Source organism: Python bivittatus, unplaced genomic scaffold (assembly GCF_059951505.1).
Source record: "Python bivittatus isolate LINGU-HERP-01145 unplaced genomic scaffold, Pbiv_v1 ctg000700_np1212, whole genome shotgun sequence".
NCBI lineage: Eukaryota > Metazoa > Chordata > Lepidosauria > Squamata > Pythonidae > Python > Python bivittatus.
In genome coordinates, this window is record NW_028277098.1 from 98,857,842 (window position 1) to 98,877,474 (window position 19,633).

At 41.2% G+C, this 19,633-nt stretch overlaps 1 protein-coding gene across 1 annotated transcript in view; it reads right to left on the bottom strand.

Annotated features, from left to right (window-relative positions):
• Positions 1 to 19,633, bottom strand: part of MYT1 (myelin transcription factor 1) — an 84,772-nt gene that overhangs the window by 21,365 nt on the left and 43,774 nt on the right. Inside the window, exons 13-16 of the mRNA XM_088153274.1 lie at positions 17,755 to 17,817; positions 17,497 to 17,565; positions 12,587 to 12,649; positions 9,179 to 9,262 (exon numbers count right to left, since the gene is read on the bottom strand). Coding sequence (XP_088009400.1) covers positions 9,179 to 9,262; positions 12,587 to 12,649; positions 17,497 to 17,565; positions 17,755 to 17,817 — 279 coding nt within the window. The remainder of the gene's footprint in view (positions 1 to 9,178; positions 9,263 to 12,586; positions 12,650 to 17,496; positions 17,566 to 17,754; positions 17,818 to 19,633) is intronic.

Here is a 19,633-nt window from a genome sequence, read left to right on the forward strand (position 1 = left end):
GTCTCCTGTAATATAAGATGATTGCTTTCTTTACACTTATATTAATTGATGGAAGGCCCACGTCTAATCTCAACATTGCTGCAGGTTTATGTGGGGGTAAGGCTAAGATTGATCTCACAAATTTATTCTGGACCACTTCTAATTCTTCTAGTTTACTGAAACCCCAAATTGGGACCTCATATATCAACTGAAGTAGATGAACATGTAAGAAAACAAGTTGCATTGTTTGCAATGGCTGCAAGGAAGCTACAAATAGTGCTGTTAATATCAGAGGGGATGTATTGAACTGATATGGATGGTTGTAATTTTATACAAATTTTGTAAAACCTATGGTTGCAAATAAATGTATATACAAAAAGATACAAATATCTCAACTCAGTATGGATGACTGCAATATCTAATGTTCAGAAAAGGAAATATAGTTGATGTAGAATCGTTCTTCAAATAGCGATGATGAATTATGTGGAACAGGGAACAGATTAGGAGTGTGATCCCTGAATATAAAGAAGGTTTTTAAACCCTTCCTTTCCACGCCTTGGGAATCAGCTCAGAGCTATTTGAGACAGGACAGAAACAATTCGCGATAACTACCACCACTAAATGCAGTTAGTCTGGGCAGAAGAGGTTGTTAGCATGGGAAAACAGGGAGAAACAGGGCTCCTGGGTCTGCTGTTTATAGTTGAAGAAAGAATCACGCAACAGCAGACTCTGTGAGTGTGGTACTAGGGTTTGAAATAATGATGGACGGTGAACCCATAAAAATGTTATGTAAATGCCATGTGTGACAATTGTGACGATGGCTTGGAGGTAATTAATTGACTCTCCTGGTTGAACCATGGCAGCATGGACAATTCCCAGACCATGACCTAATTTTAAAAGCCCCCTCTCTGCAGGAATTCAGACCTCTGGCGATGTAATTTCTCCCTCCTCTCCCTGCTGGGTAGAGAAGAACAGGCAGGAGAGAGGAGAAACAGGAAGATGGAGAGTGGGAGGTCTCCGCTGCCCTGACATACTACATTACCCACAGAGGCAACAGACAAGGGGAAAGGTGGCTTTCAGGAATAGGCAACCGACACTGGCTTTTAAAGAAGCAAAAAATCCACATTTTAGTATGCTATAATGCAACGTTGTATTATGAAAAAGTGTCTGGATCCACAGGCCTGAAAACTGAAGCTTTATTAGAGTGGCTTGCTTTTTATTACCAGATGGGGGCTGGATTCACACAACACGTTGAATCAGATCAGTAGGAGATCTAGTAGCGGTATCTGTGCAATATGTTAAGCTTGGTAAGTGTTCACTTGATTTTGTTGTGGCTTAGGGTGTTAGGAGGCCCCAGGATGGTTAGTATAGGGCTTAATTTATTGTGTGAACCCTTGAAATGGGTTAATGCTGGGGCTCCCAGATTTAAAGGTCCAAAACGGAAGATGTATTTTCATATCAGCACGCATACTACCTTGTATGACATTTGTGTCATTTGCATTTTATTATCCACGACATTTTGAGTCACTTGGCCCCAACAACCTCAGCCTACATCTTTGTTTAGGACAATATTGCTGATAGTATCTCATTTTCAAGTGATCCTGTTGAAAATAACAGACTCTCTCACTTCAACTCCATTTCGGTTCATTCCATCATCCACTAGTCCCGTTATATATCCCTTTCGCTTCAAGACAAATTGACTGACATGTTCCTCTTCCTTGATCCTTCCAGACTTTAATTCCTCTCTCACTGTGCATCTCATCACACACAGCTTCAGCATCAGTGATCCCTCCTATCTGTCCCTCCAACCCTTCACTTCATTCAACAGTTAGCTGAAAAAAGAAACAAGGCAGTGACTGTGATCATAGAAGTGCCTCTGAGGTGGACAGAGAGAGAATCCACCCTGTCTTCTTGTCCTGATATCTCACTACAGGTAACCATATCCTCAACACATGTCTGTGTGCCTCCACCTGTATCTTTGTGTCCCCTGTAGCTGAGATAGTCGAAGGGGACTTCAGGTTCTAAGAAGTGGTGTTTTCCCTAATAACCCATCTCAAGAAACTCTTTGGAGGCCACATAGGATACATATACATTGAGGAAGCAGGAATGAAGTACACTGTGTTAGCCAACTTGTGGTTCCAATGGGTAGAGTGGTTTCCTGTGGGACCTACCCCTTCAGTCTGGTCCCTGATCTCTTTACCCACCCTTCAGTCCTCTTTTGGCTGCAAGTTAGACAGGAACTCTGCCTTCTGCCACTACCTTTTTTCTTCTTTTTTAAATGGGTTGATGGACTGGTTGATTTGTACCATCTAGAGCAGTGTTCTTCAAACTTGGCAACTGGCTGGGGAATTCTGGGAGTTGAAGTCCACCCATCTTAATGTTGCCAAGTTTGAAAAACACTGATCTAGATGATGCTGGGTGGGGCGGGAAGTTCAGCTATGGGAACCCCCAAGTATGGCCCTTACAATGTGGTGTGTTAAAGCTGTGGGGACAGCAGTGTTGTGGAAATTTATTTATTTAAGCAATTGATATGGCCACCCAACTCACTCATGGTGACTCCAGGTGGCTTACAGAAGTAAAAATCCCAAATACAAAAGCCCACTACACTGCCTCCCCACCCCACCCCCTGGAGACAACAACACATTTACACTAGCTATTTGTGGGCTCTGTATTGACCTGGGATCCCCAGACCTGCTGGCAAAACCATGTCTTTAGGGCCTTGCAGAAGAGCATCAAGGTGGGGGCCAGTCTTATCTCTGCGGGGATGATGTTCCACAGGGAGGAAGCCACCATGGAGAAGGCCCTTCTTCTCAGTCCCACTAGATGGACCTCCTTAATGGGAGGGACCCATAACATACCCTGCCTCCCAGATCTGGTGGGTTGGGCTGATGAAACTGGGAAAAGGTGGTCCTTAAATAACCTAGCCCAAAGCCATATAGGACTTTAAAGGTGATAACCACCATCTTGAATTGGACCCAGAAGCAAATCGGCAACCAATGCAGCTCCCACAAGAGAGGTGACACATGTGCAAATCTAGACTTGCACAAAAGTATGTGGGCCGCCGTATTCTGGACCAACTGAACCTTCTGGATACTTTTCAAGGGCAGCCCCATGTAGAGTGCATTACAGTAGTCAAGGTGTGTTCTGGGTGCATAGTAAAGGCAGACGGGGGAGCAGCAAGATTTGGGGTAGTGTGATTTCCTGCCAGCTCTGACGGGGAGAAGAGCAGGGTAAATAAACTATATGGAAGTGGCCTGAATGTCTCTGGTCTGTGTGAGTGTATGCCCTTCTTACAGCACTCATCACATAGGATCTCCATGAGAACACAGAAGACCACCTTCCCCTGTCCCCAGTTCCTGCTTCCTGGAGAGCCCTCCATTTATTCAAATCACTGGCTTCTTTCTGTCCTACTGATGCTTGCTTACACCTGGTACATATCTCTTGACTGTGCAAAACTGTCCACCAGCCCAATGGTCCCACTAAACAGCAACACTAAATACCTCCTCAATTTTTTTGTACCAGCAGAAGAAAGCCATCTCTCCTGAGTCTCCAAACTCTCATTTGCTCAACCAAGCAGTGGAAAATGCAGAAGGATCAAAGTCACCTTCCAGTTAACTGCCACAGTTTTACTCTCGCCTGCTCTCAATTCTTAGATGCTGATCATGATCAGGATTATGGCTGGCCACCAACTGCGACTGCTAATTAGGTCCTGTCTATAAATGCAGAAAGCAAAAAGGTAGATTCAGACTGCCCAAGACCCAAAGGGTCAACTTGATTTTGAACTCCAATCCCTGGGTGCTTTAAGTCCTTCAAAATCCCAAACCTACCTGGATATTTCTAGATGCCTGGTAGGTCTAGTTAATGTAGAAACCAAGTTAACTGTGTTGTAGGTGGTGGATGTGTGATGTTCATGCCCTGCTTGTGAATGTCTGGGAGGCACCTCTGGTGAACGTCTGGCAGGCCACTGGGCAGATCAAATACTGGACATTGGTGGTGTGATCTAGTATAGCCCTTCTCACAAAAAGGGGTAACTTTTTAAAAAATCATGGAAGTAAAAAGCTTAAGGAAGTGGCTCAGAATAGCCAGGAAGGGGCCTTGCATCTGCTGAATTCCTTGAAGGAAATGCTCAAAAAGGGCTGAACAATGTCTTTTGACTCCTCAAGGCCAAAATAAATATGAACTAAGAAATCCTGACATCCAAAGAAGTGGAAGAAAACTTATATCAATGGATGCTAAAGATTTTCTGACTTCTTATTTTCACCTTTCTCCTTCTTTTATATAACCTCCTTTCCCCACAGTCTCCCAGAATGGTAACCTCTTTAAAGCTAAAACCTGCTTAGATTGTGTTCTTCATTAGAGCTTTCCATAAATGGTTTCAGAAGGCCCACAAAACAAGTTTCACACAGTAACATTAACAACCACACAGTATTTTACCCATCTGAATACCCCCTCCACCCCAATTCTTTTCCATAAACAATTTTGCAGCCTAAAAATAAATAAATTAGGAAGTCCATGTTCTGCTAGGCTCCACCTTGAGTTAGTATGTTCATAAGATTCTATTCGTAACTCACCATTTCTCTACATCTGAACTGTAGCCCGTAAAGTCTTAAATCAGCCTTTCCCATTCTGGGGACCTCCCAACGTGTTGGCGCCACATCTTTCATAATTCCCCAGCCTGTATCAATTGTGGGATGCTAGGTTGGGATATCTCATAATAAATGAGCATACAACTTAAGTTAGTTAAGATGTCATAGAACTCTTGTTCTTGTTTCCAGCTTAAAAGACTGTCTTCTGGTCAATCATGCAACCAACATTTTAGTTTTGAAAATTCTTAAGTATCAAATTCTGTTTTGGGGATTACAAATTTCTATATATTAATAAGTGGCAATTCTGAGTAACAGATGGACACATTGACATCATAATTCTATCATAATTCTCCTGAAGCTCATATGAGGGTGGTCAGTGCAAAGGAAGAAACTACATACCCCTATTAGTTACACTAATGGGCTATAAGTGGTATAATATAGCACTTATCTTGGCTAGTGTGATCTGTTTCCATTCTTGTTTTTCTCACATTGCCATTAGACAGGAGAATGACATTATAGATTATACATGGTTTTTACCTGCTGATTTAGAGCATTCAACTTGAAAATATTTTATTTTTTTAATGTAGATTTTAAATTGGGGTTGTCCATTTTTAATACATACTGCTTACCCTGCTAATTATGATATGGCTCATTGGACGCAAATGCTCTTGTTCCTAGTGATAAACAGACAGAGCAGATGGCTCTAAATGTCATCTGATTCTTACAGAGACCTTTGGATCACTTACAGCATCCTTGTTTACCACGGACGCTTAAGTGTGCAGAATTTTTGCAACCTTGCTATGCTTTTTAAAATCTGTTGTTCTTAATGTGACACAAGAAAATTCTAGGGTGATGGAAAAAGCAAGGTCAGAGAAGGAGTCAGCAAGAGAACATTCAAATGTCATGCTTATTAATGGGCGGGTTTCTTACTATTGGTCTGAAATACCACTGGATCCAGGAGTACAAAATGTAAATCTACCATACTGTGAGATTACTGGGTATAGAAGACTGGATTGACTGGTGCAATGTGGCGGTTATGGTACTGAAATGGAACCAAAAGAGACTCAAGTTCAAGTCCGTCCTCATCCACAGAGGTACACTGAGTGATTTGGGCCAGCCACTTTTTCTCAGCCCAACCTATTTCACAAGACTGCTGCTTTGAGTGTAAAATAAATGGAGACCTCTATGTATAGAGCCTCAAATTCTAAAAAAAATAAAAATAAAAATAGCAGGGTATAAGTGTGATAATCAATAAGTCAGTAAATTAAAAAAAAAAATCAAGACTTTCCAGTCTGGCTATCATTTATGAAAAGTCAGGGCTCAGTTGGAGGCTGGAAGATTCCAACTTATCTTGGTGGCCTTATCTGAATGGGGGGACATGAATGCCGAGAATGTAAACAAGCATCTGTCATCAATGGACATGAGGAGGGCTACAAATAAGAGGGAATCCAAATCTCTTGAGAGCGCGGTGCTGCAAGAGAAGTTGAAATGTTTCAAATCTGACAAGGTATAAATTCTGAACAATTCTTCCTGTTCACCCAGAAACTGTCAACGATTTTATATAGTGATTGTTTCTTGCAATACGATAAAGGATTGCATTCCACGAGAAGACTGAGTGGGGTGTCCAGCTGAGAAGGACACCCTTCTCAGGATGTAGTTTGTAGCTGTGTTTATCCTTGTCTTTGAGAGATCCTATTATGAATTGATCCATTTTGTCAAAGATCAGCCAATCTTGTCCATTGGGCACCCCACTCAGCCTTCCCAAACAACATGCTCTGGGAAAGGAAATGAATGAACCATAGGCAAGATTTCCAGGACCCTGGAGAATTTTTGCAGACCTCTCCTGACTGATCTGAAAACTCTGATCTGGGGCATATGTACTATAGCTTCCCATACTTTCCCCCCAACGTTCTTACTTTAGTGCTCAAAGCTTTCTTCTTGTAAAGGGATGTACCAAGGAGGAGAAACATCCATTTGTTTGATTTCCTGAGGTTTCTGGAGAAAAGTTCCAAAAGATGGTGAAAAAGCAAACTTAGCAGGAGGCAAGTGAGGAGCAGAGATGTGGGGAGGCAGTTGCAGAGCACCAAAGTAGCACCACGCCCTATCTGAAACTCAGTTTATGGGATGCCTGCCAAAAATGACTGACTACCTCCTATCCTCCAAAGGAGCCAACATTCAAAATAGCCTCAACATGAAACTGTTTTGTCCTGCCACTTAGAAATCCTGCTAGAATGATCTCACAAAAGTGAACCGGGATAGTAGGGTGTTTGTATTATTCTCTCGCATGGTAAAAGATTACCTAGAATTAGGAGATTACTCTTTCTACCCTGGGCTTCCACTGAAAAAGAATTGCCCTCCAGGGATCAACTTAACACTCTCATGGAAACATCGGATGTCTCTCGAATAAATCTTTTTGGAACTATTAACTGTGTGGTTTTCAGACAACCAGGCAGTTGAATTTAAATATATTTGCCTCTGGTAACAAGTTAATATAAGTCTCTTTGGGGTGCTGCATATAGGAGACAGTTTCTTGAAAGTCAATTTTACATGGAATGAACAAAAATTGCCATTCTTTGTAAGAAGGAAAATGCAGTTTTGAACATTTCACTTTTAAAATCAGTTTGAGTAGAAAGAGAACAGACCCAACATATCTTTGTAGTTTGCAGGACAACACAGGTAGTCCTCACTTAACAACCACAATTAGGACCAGCCACTCTGTCACTAAGTGCCACGGTTGTTAAGTGAGACATCACCTGACCGTGATGGACTGACGACCTCACTTCCACCATGGTCATTAAGTGAGTCGCCACGGATCATTAAGCAAGACATCATGTGACCACAACTTGCAATTTTATTGCCAGCTTCTCCATTGACTCTGCTTGTCAGAAGCCGCCTCTGAAATGCGCAAATAGTGATCACATGACCATAGGATGCTGCAATGGTTTAAATGCCCACCAGTTGCAAAGTGCCCAAATCTCAATCAAGTGACCACAGGGATGCTGTGATGGTCATAAATGCAAGGACCAGTTGTAATGTTACTTTTTCAGCGTCGTAGTAACTTTGAATGGTCGCTAAACAGGGCAGTCGTTAAGCAAGGACTACTGGTAGACCTTTAAGAATGATATTGTTGTAGCCCAAACCCGGTTCACCTAAAGCAACCAAATCACTTTGAAGATACAGCATAAATTTATTAGTATGCAAACAGTAAAACAGCATCCACTCTGGGCTCCCAGCAAAGCATTGGGAGTTAGTTGGGCAGCCCTGAGCAAAAGCAGGACCACAGCTTATATACCTTTGGCCTACTACATTGCAAAGACAAGGCGAAGAAAAAGACAGACACAGGGTAAATTACAGCATGATGTTGGAATGTTTTTGATAAACCCATCTGGGTGACCTCATTAGTTATCCTGTCCTACTAATGGGTCAGCAGGGCAGCTATAATATCTTTGGGATATGGCCAGTGAATATAAACAGTTTGGTTTACCAGGCCACAGGTTCCTATCAGCCTTGTGAGGTAGTCCAGACCAGAAGCACACCCAGAAGTACTAGCTCTAACTTTACTGTAAGGTTACCTTACCAGGATCTTGCAAGTCTGAAAGGACATCTCTCCCCCCTCGCCTTTACAGTCCAAGAAACTAGGGAGGGCCCCTTCTGAGATGTTTGCCAGGCCCCCATTCCTTCTGTGGGCTCAGCTGCCTCTTATCTGACCATGGCCTAGTCTGCGGCTCTTCCTCCTGTCTCCCAAGGTCATTCCTGCATACCATTACAGTTCCTGACTGATTCTCCCCCCTCTTGCCATTCGGGGTCAATTCAGCTTTCTGTGAATGTTTTCTTACAAGGGCACTTTAAGCAGTTCACATGTGGTGGTGGTGGGGAACTCATAGGTTTGGTACCGAATACAGCTCACATATTTATGGGGGGGCATACCTTTTACCACCACATTATGTTCTGGATTCAGTCTTCCTTGTTATGAGGGCTACTGGTTAATTAGGAAAGGGAAGGGTTTTAATCTGTGATGATGATGATGATGATGATGATGATGATGATGATGATGACAACGATGACGATTTGCCAATTAAGTATTCTGGCATTTGAAATTTAATTGAAGTAAGATGGTATCACAGAAATCATTCTATCAGTGTCACCAACATGATTTGCGTGGGTTAAGCTAATTATATTTAAATCTCAGTAGTTCCTACACTGAAATATGCAGACATAAAAATGCAGTACAGAAATTCCAACCAATTTGACATAATTAAATATTTCCAAACGTATCAGAACAACAAGCAGTGACACTAAGGGTTTCTAGGTGTGTGTATGCTCAAAGCAAGTGCCAGAATATCCTTTTTTATTTAAAAAGGGACTCATTCCCCTTACTGTCAGCCAACAAAGATACATTTTTTTCTGGAAACTCATTTAATAAATCTACACCCTTGGCATAACTTTTATGCTACGCTGACAACCTGCTATGTAATGCCAGGCATGTTTTTGCTAAAAGAAAATGATGCATCACATAAAACTAATGAAGCTGTTTCTCCATATTTGTAGTTGAGGTAGGACTGACTGAATAAAATAGCTTCTGTGAACAGTTCAGAAATTTCCTCCTTACTTACTTCATCAGCTCAGGATCCTCCTTGTCATCCTTTGTGGGTGTGATTTTCATTCCACTTTTCTTGGCACGAGGGCAACCTGATAAACTACATGTTTTAAAACATAAGAAAAAATAAGAGCATCATATGGCATCTGGCAAATTTCTTCTCATGCCCAGATTCTAGTCACCTTATTTTTTTCCATTTTCATTCGTGGCTTGCCTAAACTCAAAGAGGATGCTACTTTCTCTAAACCTGATCTAAATGCCCATGATCTAAATTTGGCAAAGTTCATGAGCTAAGATAAAGTGGAGGAAGGAAGGGGGAACAGGATAGAAGAAGACTGACCTTGTGGTAAGTTAACGTATCTACTGGGTTCAACTTCCTCCCAATGCAGTTGAGGACGAATGTTAGTTGTCATCCTTAAGACAACTTTAAGTTCAAAAGTGTTATATAAATTAGGTGGCAACTTTTTCTACCTTGTTTCTCCTCCATTCCAGCTTGGTTTACCTGGATCTTGCCTAGCAGAGAACTGCTTGCTATGTGCCAATGGGGGCCTTGTTTTTAGGGGGGACAAAGGCAGTGAGAGCATGTAGGTGAACAGCCTTGGTCTGTTGCCCGCAATCATGACTTCTCCTTGATCTCAGTCTGATGAGTGCCTGTCTGTTCCTTGGAGGAAGAGGCAGAATTTTCAAATGCTTTGCAGAAATTGAAATAGCTAATACCCCTGGCTAAGCTGGATGTGCCAGTGCGAAAGAAAGAGGAAGTTATGGTGTCTAAATGACTCATCTGCTGGCCCCCAAGTTGGGGAAATCTTCCATACACCCCTTCTCACTGGAAAGTATTAACTGATGAAAAAACTCTTTCTCTGCAAATGAACATCCCGTTTTCATCCTAACACTGAAAAGGAACCATTTCTCCCTTTGATATTCCTGCACATGCTTTGATCTGATAATTTCTGTTTCCACACCTCAAAAGGGAGGAAAGCGTTGGTGAAAATTAAAAAGAAGATGAAGAAAAAGACAGCCGTTTGCTTTGAGGGGAGAGGGTTTGCAATTAATAGTGTCTGGCTAAGAAGGTATTTGCTAGCAGATGGCAGATGTTAATGGAGCTGTTCAAATGGGAGACCGTGAGGTCCTCATTAATGTTCAAAAAAGATAATAGAAGTCATAAATACAGTGGTGTTATTAACAGGAATTTTGCATCAGCTAAAATCTGACCCTTTTATCTCTGTGCTGCTGAAGAGAATGTTAGTAATCTGATTCTGGGAAGTTTAGTTTTTTTAAAAAAAATCAGATTAAAGAGATGAAAGTAGGATTCATCTCTTGCTAACTTTCACAGATACATTGCAATTTGTCTATTGTGCCAAGAGCAACTAGAAATGTCTGCGGAATTGAAATGGAATTAGTTTTTCTAGGAATGCATATGTAATATGTATTTTAGTCACAGCCTGTCCAGTCCCCCAGGCCCCAGACAGGAGGTTGGAGAAATTGCAGAGCGGGAGGGGGAGATTATTATATTTTATTGCATTAGAAAGTTCCTTAGGATCTCCTCTTTTTTTTTTTTTACTTGAATTTGACTGTCTTCTCTCTATTGGCTAACAGAGAAGAGGAGACTTTTTTATACTGTCGTGCAGATGAATGGGGAATAAGTGGGGACAGTCGTGTGGGTCTGTAGAGCCCTAATTTCTGGGATTTACTTTGTAAACTGACCAGGAGACCTAGGCTGAAGCAGAGAAATTGTGAAAATCCCAAACCTGGGAAATCTATCCCTCTCTGTTGTGTCAAAGTGATTAGAAAAGGATCACTGATTTTCAGCCATCATAGCTGAAGGGGGCTGCAAAAAAACTATTCCAGCAATCGCATGCAACTTCTGGGCTGCAGATTTTTATTACTAATTTAAAATGTTTGCCTATATTGCTTCCTATTAAAAAAAAAAAAACCTAAATTGGAAGTGCCTAACCAATCTTAGCTGATCTTGAAAAAGCTCAGCAATATTGGACGTTGTTAGAACTTGGATGGGAGACCACTAGGAAAAACCAGTGCCAAGCGTAGCTGCAGGGTATGATCCAAAAAGTTAAATGGTGGCTGTGACAGTGTGTTGTGTGCAAGTGGAGTTTGTCAGCTCTGATTGCCTTGCATCCCTCCACCAATCAAAATGCCAGTGAGTTTCTCAGCTTTGTTTGGCTGGAAGCCCTCCACCAATCAGAACACCAGTGAGGGTTTCTCAGCTTTGATTGGCTGGAAGCTCTCCACCAGTCAGAATGCAGTGAGGGTTTCTCAGTTTTGATTGGCTGGAAGCCTTCCACCAATCTGAATGTCCAGCTGGGAAACAAAAGGGGGAAGAGGGCAATTTTGTAGGAAAGTCTGACTTGAGTACGAAAAGATGAACTTGAGGGGAGGGAAGGAGGAAGAGTGGCTGAGCCAGAGGGGAGAGTGGGGAGAAGGGAGTGTATTCAGAGTGAGGAGGGAGCAGAGGAATTGTTTTCTGGGAAGAAAATGAAAGCAAAACTTTGAAAAACAGATGAGGGGATTATAGACAAGATGGAGAGCAACTGTTAGCAAAACATGAAATTAGCTTGGGAACACAGGAAGGTGTGAGAAAGAAAGTCAAGATTGCCCTGCCTTGACTGCCTTTGGTATAAGAGGGTAAAGGGGAAGTGCTGTCAAGCTTTCAAAATCAATGTCAGTCCTTTGAGGTCAGCCAGGTCAGGAAACATCCTAGAACTCTACTTTGTTGATAGGCGATAATAACAGAATGCAGTATGCATTAAACATTGATTGCCATGATAGTAGAAGCAGGCCATCTCCTTCCAACCCAGGCTTGTGAGCACGTTTGTCTAACAAGTTTCTACCCTTCCCATTAGGTCAAGCAGGAGGCTTGTGCTCCAGGTCCCATTGATCAGGAACTATCATCTAGTGGGACCTGGGAAGTGCGCCTGTTTTGTAGCTGTACCTACCCTGTGGAAGAACCTCCCATTGATGGTTAGTTTAGCTCCAATCCTATTCCCCTTTCGGAAAGCCTCGAAGAGCTGCCTGTTTCCCCAGTCATGGCAGTTGGGGGAGTAATTGAGCCCACCCTGCCTGTGTATGGTGTCTGCGGTAGCCACTTTGTGTTTGAGTGGGCAATATGTATTTTTTCATATTGTACTTTTTAACCTTTGTTAGCTGCCCAGAGTCACATTAGTGAGATGGGTGGCTATATGAATCAATTTTAAATAAATACATAAATAAATAAGTGGGATGGGTGGATAAAAAAAAATAATCAAGATGGCGGCCATGACCATGGGTCAGGAATTTGTGTGGTTGTAGCCACCATCTTGACTTTTTTGACCTTATCCAAGGAGGTCTGTGCTTGTGAGTTTCCTAAATGCCTTAATTCTTCCTTCCCCTTCTGCCATCTCTCTCATTTTTCTACACGTTTTCAGCTTACCTCCTATGTGATGCGTAATTTCCTGTTATATGACCGGATCCATCACAGCCGGGAGTTGGGCACCTGAATAAATGACAAGGAAGAAGGAAGAAGGAAGAGGGAGGAGGAGGAGGAGAAGGAGAAGGAGAAGAAGAAGGAGAAGAAGGAGAAGAAGAAGGAGAAGAAGGAGAAGAAGGAGAAGAAGAAATAATAATCTCAGGAGTGGGTGGAAACTTTTTTTTTTTAGCTGTAGGTAAATCTTTTTTAAGGAAATTTGAAATGACATTAACATGATTGTAAATCTGCTTCCCTTCAGATCACACATCAAAGTAAGGCAAATCCAGTCTACAATTTCAGAATCAATTGTTTTCATAGAAGGATTGTTCTCTCTCTTGAGTTATCACAGTAATTTCTTATTGAAGACATGTTGCCTCCTATGATTCTAGGAGCACAAAGAAAGAAAGAAAACCATAAAACCAAGAGAATGCATGGTCCTATTGAATTTATTACAATAGAATGGAGATGGGAAGCAGGATGACCATGAGAACAAAAAGTTGTGCTGGAATGAAAGATTCAAGCAATTTCCCCACATTCATAGAATCTTAGATTTGGAAGGGAGGAGCTAAGCCATCAAATCCAACCCTGCTCTCTGCAGGAATTCAAATTACCAGTAGTCCTTGTTTAGCAACTGCCTCGTACAGTGACCATTCACAGTTATGACTGTGATGAAAAAGTAACTTTATGACCAATCCTCGCATTGACAACCTTCGCAGGTCTGTAAAGCAAAGGAAAGCTGAAGTCAGATCATAAACACAGTCGCCGTTTCACTTAGTGACCACTTTGCTTAATGACCAAGTTGCCAGTCCCAGTAGTCGCTAAACAAGGACTACTTGTATATTATCCCCAACCACTGGTGGGCCACCTGGTGTTTGAAGACATCCAGTAAAGGGAGCCCACCAATTCCTGCAGTTATACATTCTACTCTTATTATTAGAGGTCCTATTATTAGATCTTATCTCTTCCTGTATGCATTGTTTCAAACTTAAGGTAGTCCTCACTTAATAACCACAATAGGGACTGGAAAGTTTGTCATTAAGCAGGGCGGTCATTAAGTGAGGCATCATGCAACCGCATCCAATTTTATGACATTTTTTGTGGTGGTCATTATGTGAATCATGTGGTTGTTAAGCAAATCACATGGTTGTTAAGTGAATCTTGCAGTTCCCCATTGGTTCTGCTTGCCAGAAGCTGGCTGGAAAAGTCACAAATGGTGATCACGTGACCTTGGGACACTGCAACTGTTGTTAATGCATGCCAGTTGTCAAGTGCCTGGATTGCGATCACGTGACCATGGAGGCGGTGCGACAGTTGTAAGTGTGAAGACTGGTTGAAAGTTACTTATTAGCACCATTGTAACTTGAATGGCCACTAAATGAACAGTCGTTAAGTGAGGGCTATCTGTATTACTTTGCTCCCCTTTATAGCAACATGCAGCAATGGGCATAGCTAATGGGAACAGCTCTTGGTTGCAAAATTGGTGGTATGGTATCATTCTTCATAACCCACAGGGGCTTTTAAATAGAACAAAGGAACGGAGTCATGTCTGTCACGAAGACTTCCGAGGATTTCAGCGCTCAAAAGGCTTCCTTTGTGTTTACTGTATATACGCGTGGATAAGCTGAGAATTTTAGATTCCAAAATACACCCCCAAAATTGGGTTCAGCTTGTCTGCAGACCAGAGCTTCAATTTTTAAAAGCCTGTCATGGCCTTAAAATTGTGCAGTTTTATAAATGACGATGTTACAGTTTGCAGTTTCACCATCGCTGCGGTCAAAAATTTGAGGGTCACCTTATCCATGAGTGATACATTTTTCATGGTATTTTGGTTGAAATTTCAAAGGTCGGCTTATCCGTAGATGGGCTTATCTGCAATTATATATGGTATATTTTCGATTATCAACCTTCCATCTCAAATTCCCATTACACCTACCGATAAGATTTTTTTTTTTTGCAAACTATCAGAAAAATGCTCGCAAATTTGTGCTTTGAAAGACATGGATGGGGTGGGAATGGTGTCAGCAATTTATTTTATTTCCTTTTTTTGGCTGGACCATGGGGGAGGAGGGCTTTTTATTACTTCCAAATGGATTAATAGACTCATAAAAGAATCGTAAAGTTGGAAAAGCCCATTAGGCCATTGAATCCAACCTCCTGCTTGGTGCAAAAATCCAAATTGAAGCATCCTTGGGAGATGGTTGTGGGAATGCCCTAATAAGATCTGCTCTTATTTCATCCAACTACTTCCTGAATCTTTTCAGCTTTGCATTCAGAAACAATTGAATACCGACAGTAGTTTCTCTTTTCTACTTCTAAGAGCCGATTGACAAGAAAAATGGTGCACAGAAACTATTTTTTTGCACAAGCAGGTAGTTTTTTAAATGTTACAGAGGGATGCAAAATATCTTCCCTAGAAGTGTAATAAAAATAGTTACCACTTCACAAGTGTTGTAAAAATTCATCCAGAATCTTGAAGATGAGATGTGATTAAAACGGACAGGAGTCCTGAGGGTAATAATAATTTCCACCCTCCGACTTGGTATTCTCCATATTGCACATGAACCAAATTCTACCTCCCTTTACATTGCAACGTTGAACAACTCTCTCTCTCAACTCCTTATAACAACAATTCACATCTTTACTAGCGTAATTAGCACCTTATTAAGACAACTGGCAGCGTCTGGAGCTTGAAGTGATTCATGATCAGGTTATTCCGCTGTCCCCATGAAGGATCTACATTAGGCCAACTCAAAGGTCACCCTAAGAATATGCAAACTTTAATTTATCTCAGCTTGATGAGCCAACCTTTAGTGGTTGGTAATTGTATGAATGAACAGATCTTAGGGGAAATGTGTGTGATGTATGAGATGATGTGAGCTGATAAAAAATTCTGTCTGTAGTATTTGATCTGAGGGAACATTCATACATGCAGGTCAGTGTGGAAACAATCAACCTTAAGTGTATCACCCCCTTCAGAATTTTTCTGAACGAACAGAGAACTGAAATTCAGTTTGCTTCTTCTTTAGGTATATTAAGAATTCAGGCAGAAGTCTTTGAAGTGAAAATAAATCAGCAAGGCCAGAGTGGGGGCTGGGAGACACTTACCTTTCTGGGGAGATGAGATGTGTGTGAAATTCTGCTATGGTGAAGAAACGAGAACGATACTGAAGGGCACCAGAGAATCATCTGACATGAACAGCACCACTCCCTTAAAAGGTAAGCTGCATTTTGGCACATACTGGCTTGTAGCAAAGTTCATCTGAGTCTGCATTTTTAATTATACTGTGCGTTCATGGGAAAAGAACTGAACAAAGTAGGTTTGGGCATTATTCAGGATCCAGAACTGCTTTAATAACCCTAGGCTCTTTTGGAATACAGTTAAAATATCTATCACTTTTCCCATAAGGAGAAGAATATTTGGGTGGCTGGGACCTCAGATATAATCATCCCATTTACATTCAAGGATCAACTGAATCAATATTTGGTCAATATATATCCTCCCCCTTGGATTGCTTTTTTTCTCTTCTTGATTGATCTCTGAACTGATTCAGAAGACCATGTTTTGAGATCCATTCATCTTCTGTGTGGTGCGTATTTGTTTAGATCAGTGTTTCTCAGCCTTGGCAACTTTAAGACATGTGAACTCCAACTGGCTGGCTGGCTGGCTGGGGAATTCTGGGAATTGAAGTCCACGTGTCTTAAAGTTGCCAAGGTTGAGAAACACTGGTGTAGATTGCCTACTATCTTGTCAAGATGCAACTGTATAGGAAGTGGTATATAAATTATTCAATAAATAAACAATATGACAGAGCTTGTACATTTATAAGCCACCCCAGGACAGTTCAGATTCTAATTTATTACACCATGATAAATATTTTCTGTAGATTAGTTGTGGCGAAATAATGGTTGATGAGTTAGTCCTAAGGCATTAGGTTTCAGTGATTGCTCCTGTCAAGAGAATATTCACTGTGTGCTAAACACAGCAATACAAATAAGAATGGGTGGGAAATAAACTCTGAAGTTATGTATCAGCTGACTGCCTCTGAGAAAAAGAGTTTTTTAAAAAGGTTGTTTGTGTGGCAAACCGTGTGCATGGACGTGAAAAACAAATGGATAGAAGTGTCACCAAATGCTTGATGTAGGGTGAATGGGGCTAGTTAGGTTCATGCTTCAAAAATGAACAAATCCTCTTTCTTTCTTTGATTCCCATACAGTCCTTCCTCTGCCAGTTCAACTCCATCTCAAGGGGAACATACAACTCTTGCCATTATCCTGATCCTACAGAATAGTAACTTTGCCTAATGCGTAGAGAAAGGTTCAATATAATTAATTTAGTTTTAATTTAACAAGAAAAACAATGCCATCGTCAGGTGGAAGAACTGATAGAAATTTTCAAGTCTCACACAGGGAGAAGCAAGACTGCGGTTTGAAAAACTTGAAATTTTGGACAAACGTCCCATCATAGACCAGCAATTTTGTCGTTTTCTTAGCCTGGGGCCCATAGGTTATCAACTCAGCTAACAAAAATGGTGCTGTTATCCAGAAGAAGGACTGCTAATGTTGCAGCGTCTATAAAACCATCAAGAGAGAGTTTGGGGGAAAATGGGATAGCATAAGTCTAGGATGGCCAATACAAATCTGCCTGAGATTCAAAAGTATATATAAGTGTGTGTGTAAAAATTTCAGGCCCCTTTTTCCTACACTCATCAAAAGTGCGCGCCCCTTCCCATTCCCGTATTGTGAACGGGCAGGTCCAATCAGCTCACAGGCAGATGTAGAATTGGCTCCTGCTAAAGGGAAATTGCAAGAAAGAGAATAAGAAGCGAGAGTGACAGGGAGAAGGAGACAGAGATCCAAGTTGAGCGCAAACATACTTGAGGTCAGCAGAGTGGGCAGCCATGAGATTTCTGAGACTCTTGTCAGCAAGGGGGCAACCAGAAAGGCTGTAAAAGAAGAGATGGAATAGTTGGGTAAGCTAAAAAAAAAAAAAAAAAGTAGGGAAGATAAAAGCAAGGGGAAGAGGGAATAGAACCAAAGTATCCACACTCTATTTTAAAAAAAAAAAGGAAAAGGAAAGATTTTTAAGAGACGGTCAGAACCTGAAGAGAGTAGGGTAGGTAAGGTCAACTAACCTGCGATGAGAAGCATAATTTCCCGTGATGTGTCCGCTGCCATCACAGCCTGGGGTAGGGCAACTGAACAAAAATAATTATGGGGAAAAAAACGTGAGTGGCAAAAAAAATAAAGAAATCAGTAAGATTCATGCATATGTGAAAAAATTTAAAAATATAAAAAAGGAGAAGAAAATCTTTTTTTTTTTCCATAGAAATTTGGGGAGTGGGGAATTATCGAAGAGTTTTATGGGTTTTTAGAAGTCCAATCCTGCTTCTTTGGGGTGCTGAACAGCTTTCTCGAGATACGTTTGGCATCTGGACAGCGGCAATATTATATTCTTTTATATATCTACATCGTTTGTAAACAGAACCCTGAAGCATCACCTTAAGGGGAGAAATTATCAGCTGACTGCTGTTTAAAGAAAACCCTCCCTCCCAAAAGATAAATGATTTGAGAGATATTAATTTGAATGATTTAGGGTTAGCCTGTTTGATACAGTAAGATCTTCCATAATGGGCCAGGGCAAAGGGTGGTGGGACTTATAGGATCTGTTTGCTGCCCATCCTTATGGATAAAATGGGAATGCCCCATAAATGCTTGTCTTGTTGTGCCATGATGGCTGGCTTACAGAGAGGCATCAAGCTGGTTCATCATCCTAAGTGGCTACTAGCTGGCTATTCCCAGTTGAAAAAAAAATGTTACCGCTTTCTTCTAGCTCATAAATCTGGAGGTGGCACTAGAAAAGCTGTATTTGTACTGTATCTGATGATGAGGAATATGTGCCATCAAGTCCTTGTTGACTCCTAGTGACCACATAGATAGATTTTCTCCATGATGATCTGTTCCTAACCTGGTCCTTCAGCTCTTCCAATGGTGCATTTGTACTGCATCTAGATTACTCTTTTGATAACAGAAGCTAGCCAAATACCTGTGGGAAACTTCTATGCATTTATTTTTATCGACTTGTCCACACTGTCCGTTAACTTGGAGCCTAAATATTTCCTTTAACTAGTGTGTTTAATACCAATGACTTACATCTGCAAAAGCTGAGCTAGATCAAAGAAGAGATTTGGGTGTATAGAGCTAAAGCAATGATGGCAGTAACTTGAAACCATGAGTGAACTAGAAGGATGAACCAATATAGCTTTGGTCTTCATGCACTTCTACTTAAAAAAAACCCCAAATTTCATCTCCTCTCTTGATGGTGGCTCCTATTTTCACACACTTCCCCCTTCTCATTGAAGGCTACTAAGTAAAGGCAGTTGTGTAGGACACCGTGCACCGCTAAAAAGGCTGCTGCTAATCTTTGTAACTACAACAGCTAGGGCGGTGTTGAGGAACTCTTGACCTACGAGATGTTTCTGAACTTTCAGCATCCCTAATCATTGACAATGTTGGCTAAGATATGAGTTGGAAATCCACAGCATCTACTGAAACACAGATTTCTCACCTCTGGGTCTGAAGCTTGGTTCTTTAAAATACCAAATGCATAGTTACACAGTCATGTCATGAACTGCTGGGATACTTAAATGAAACCCTAGCTGGATTACTCCAGTGTGCTAAAGCAGCTGGAGTCATTCTTTTTGATGTTTAGACTGCCATTAAACAATAATGTGGCATGAATGCTGTAACATTTTGCTTCTATTGGCAGTTTTTGTATTTATTAAAAGGGATTTCCCTTCTTATTCCCTGTTCTTGACTTCGATGTCTTGTATGTATTTTCTAAATGCCACTGACTATGCCAATTCAAATTTGCAAAGTTGTATATGACCTTTCCCCCCCAAATTACAATCATTTAAAATGCCCACAGCTTTAACACAACTCTGGAAATAAACAAGAGCTTCATTATACCTGACGTACAAAAATATTTATGTAAATATATCATTTGCATCCATC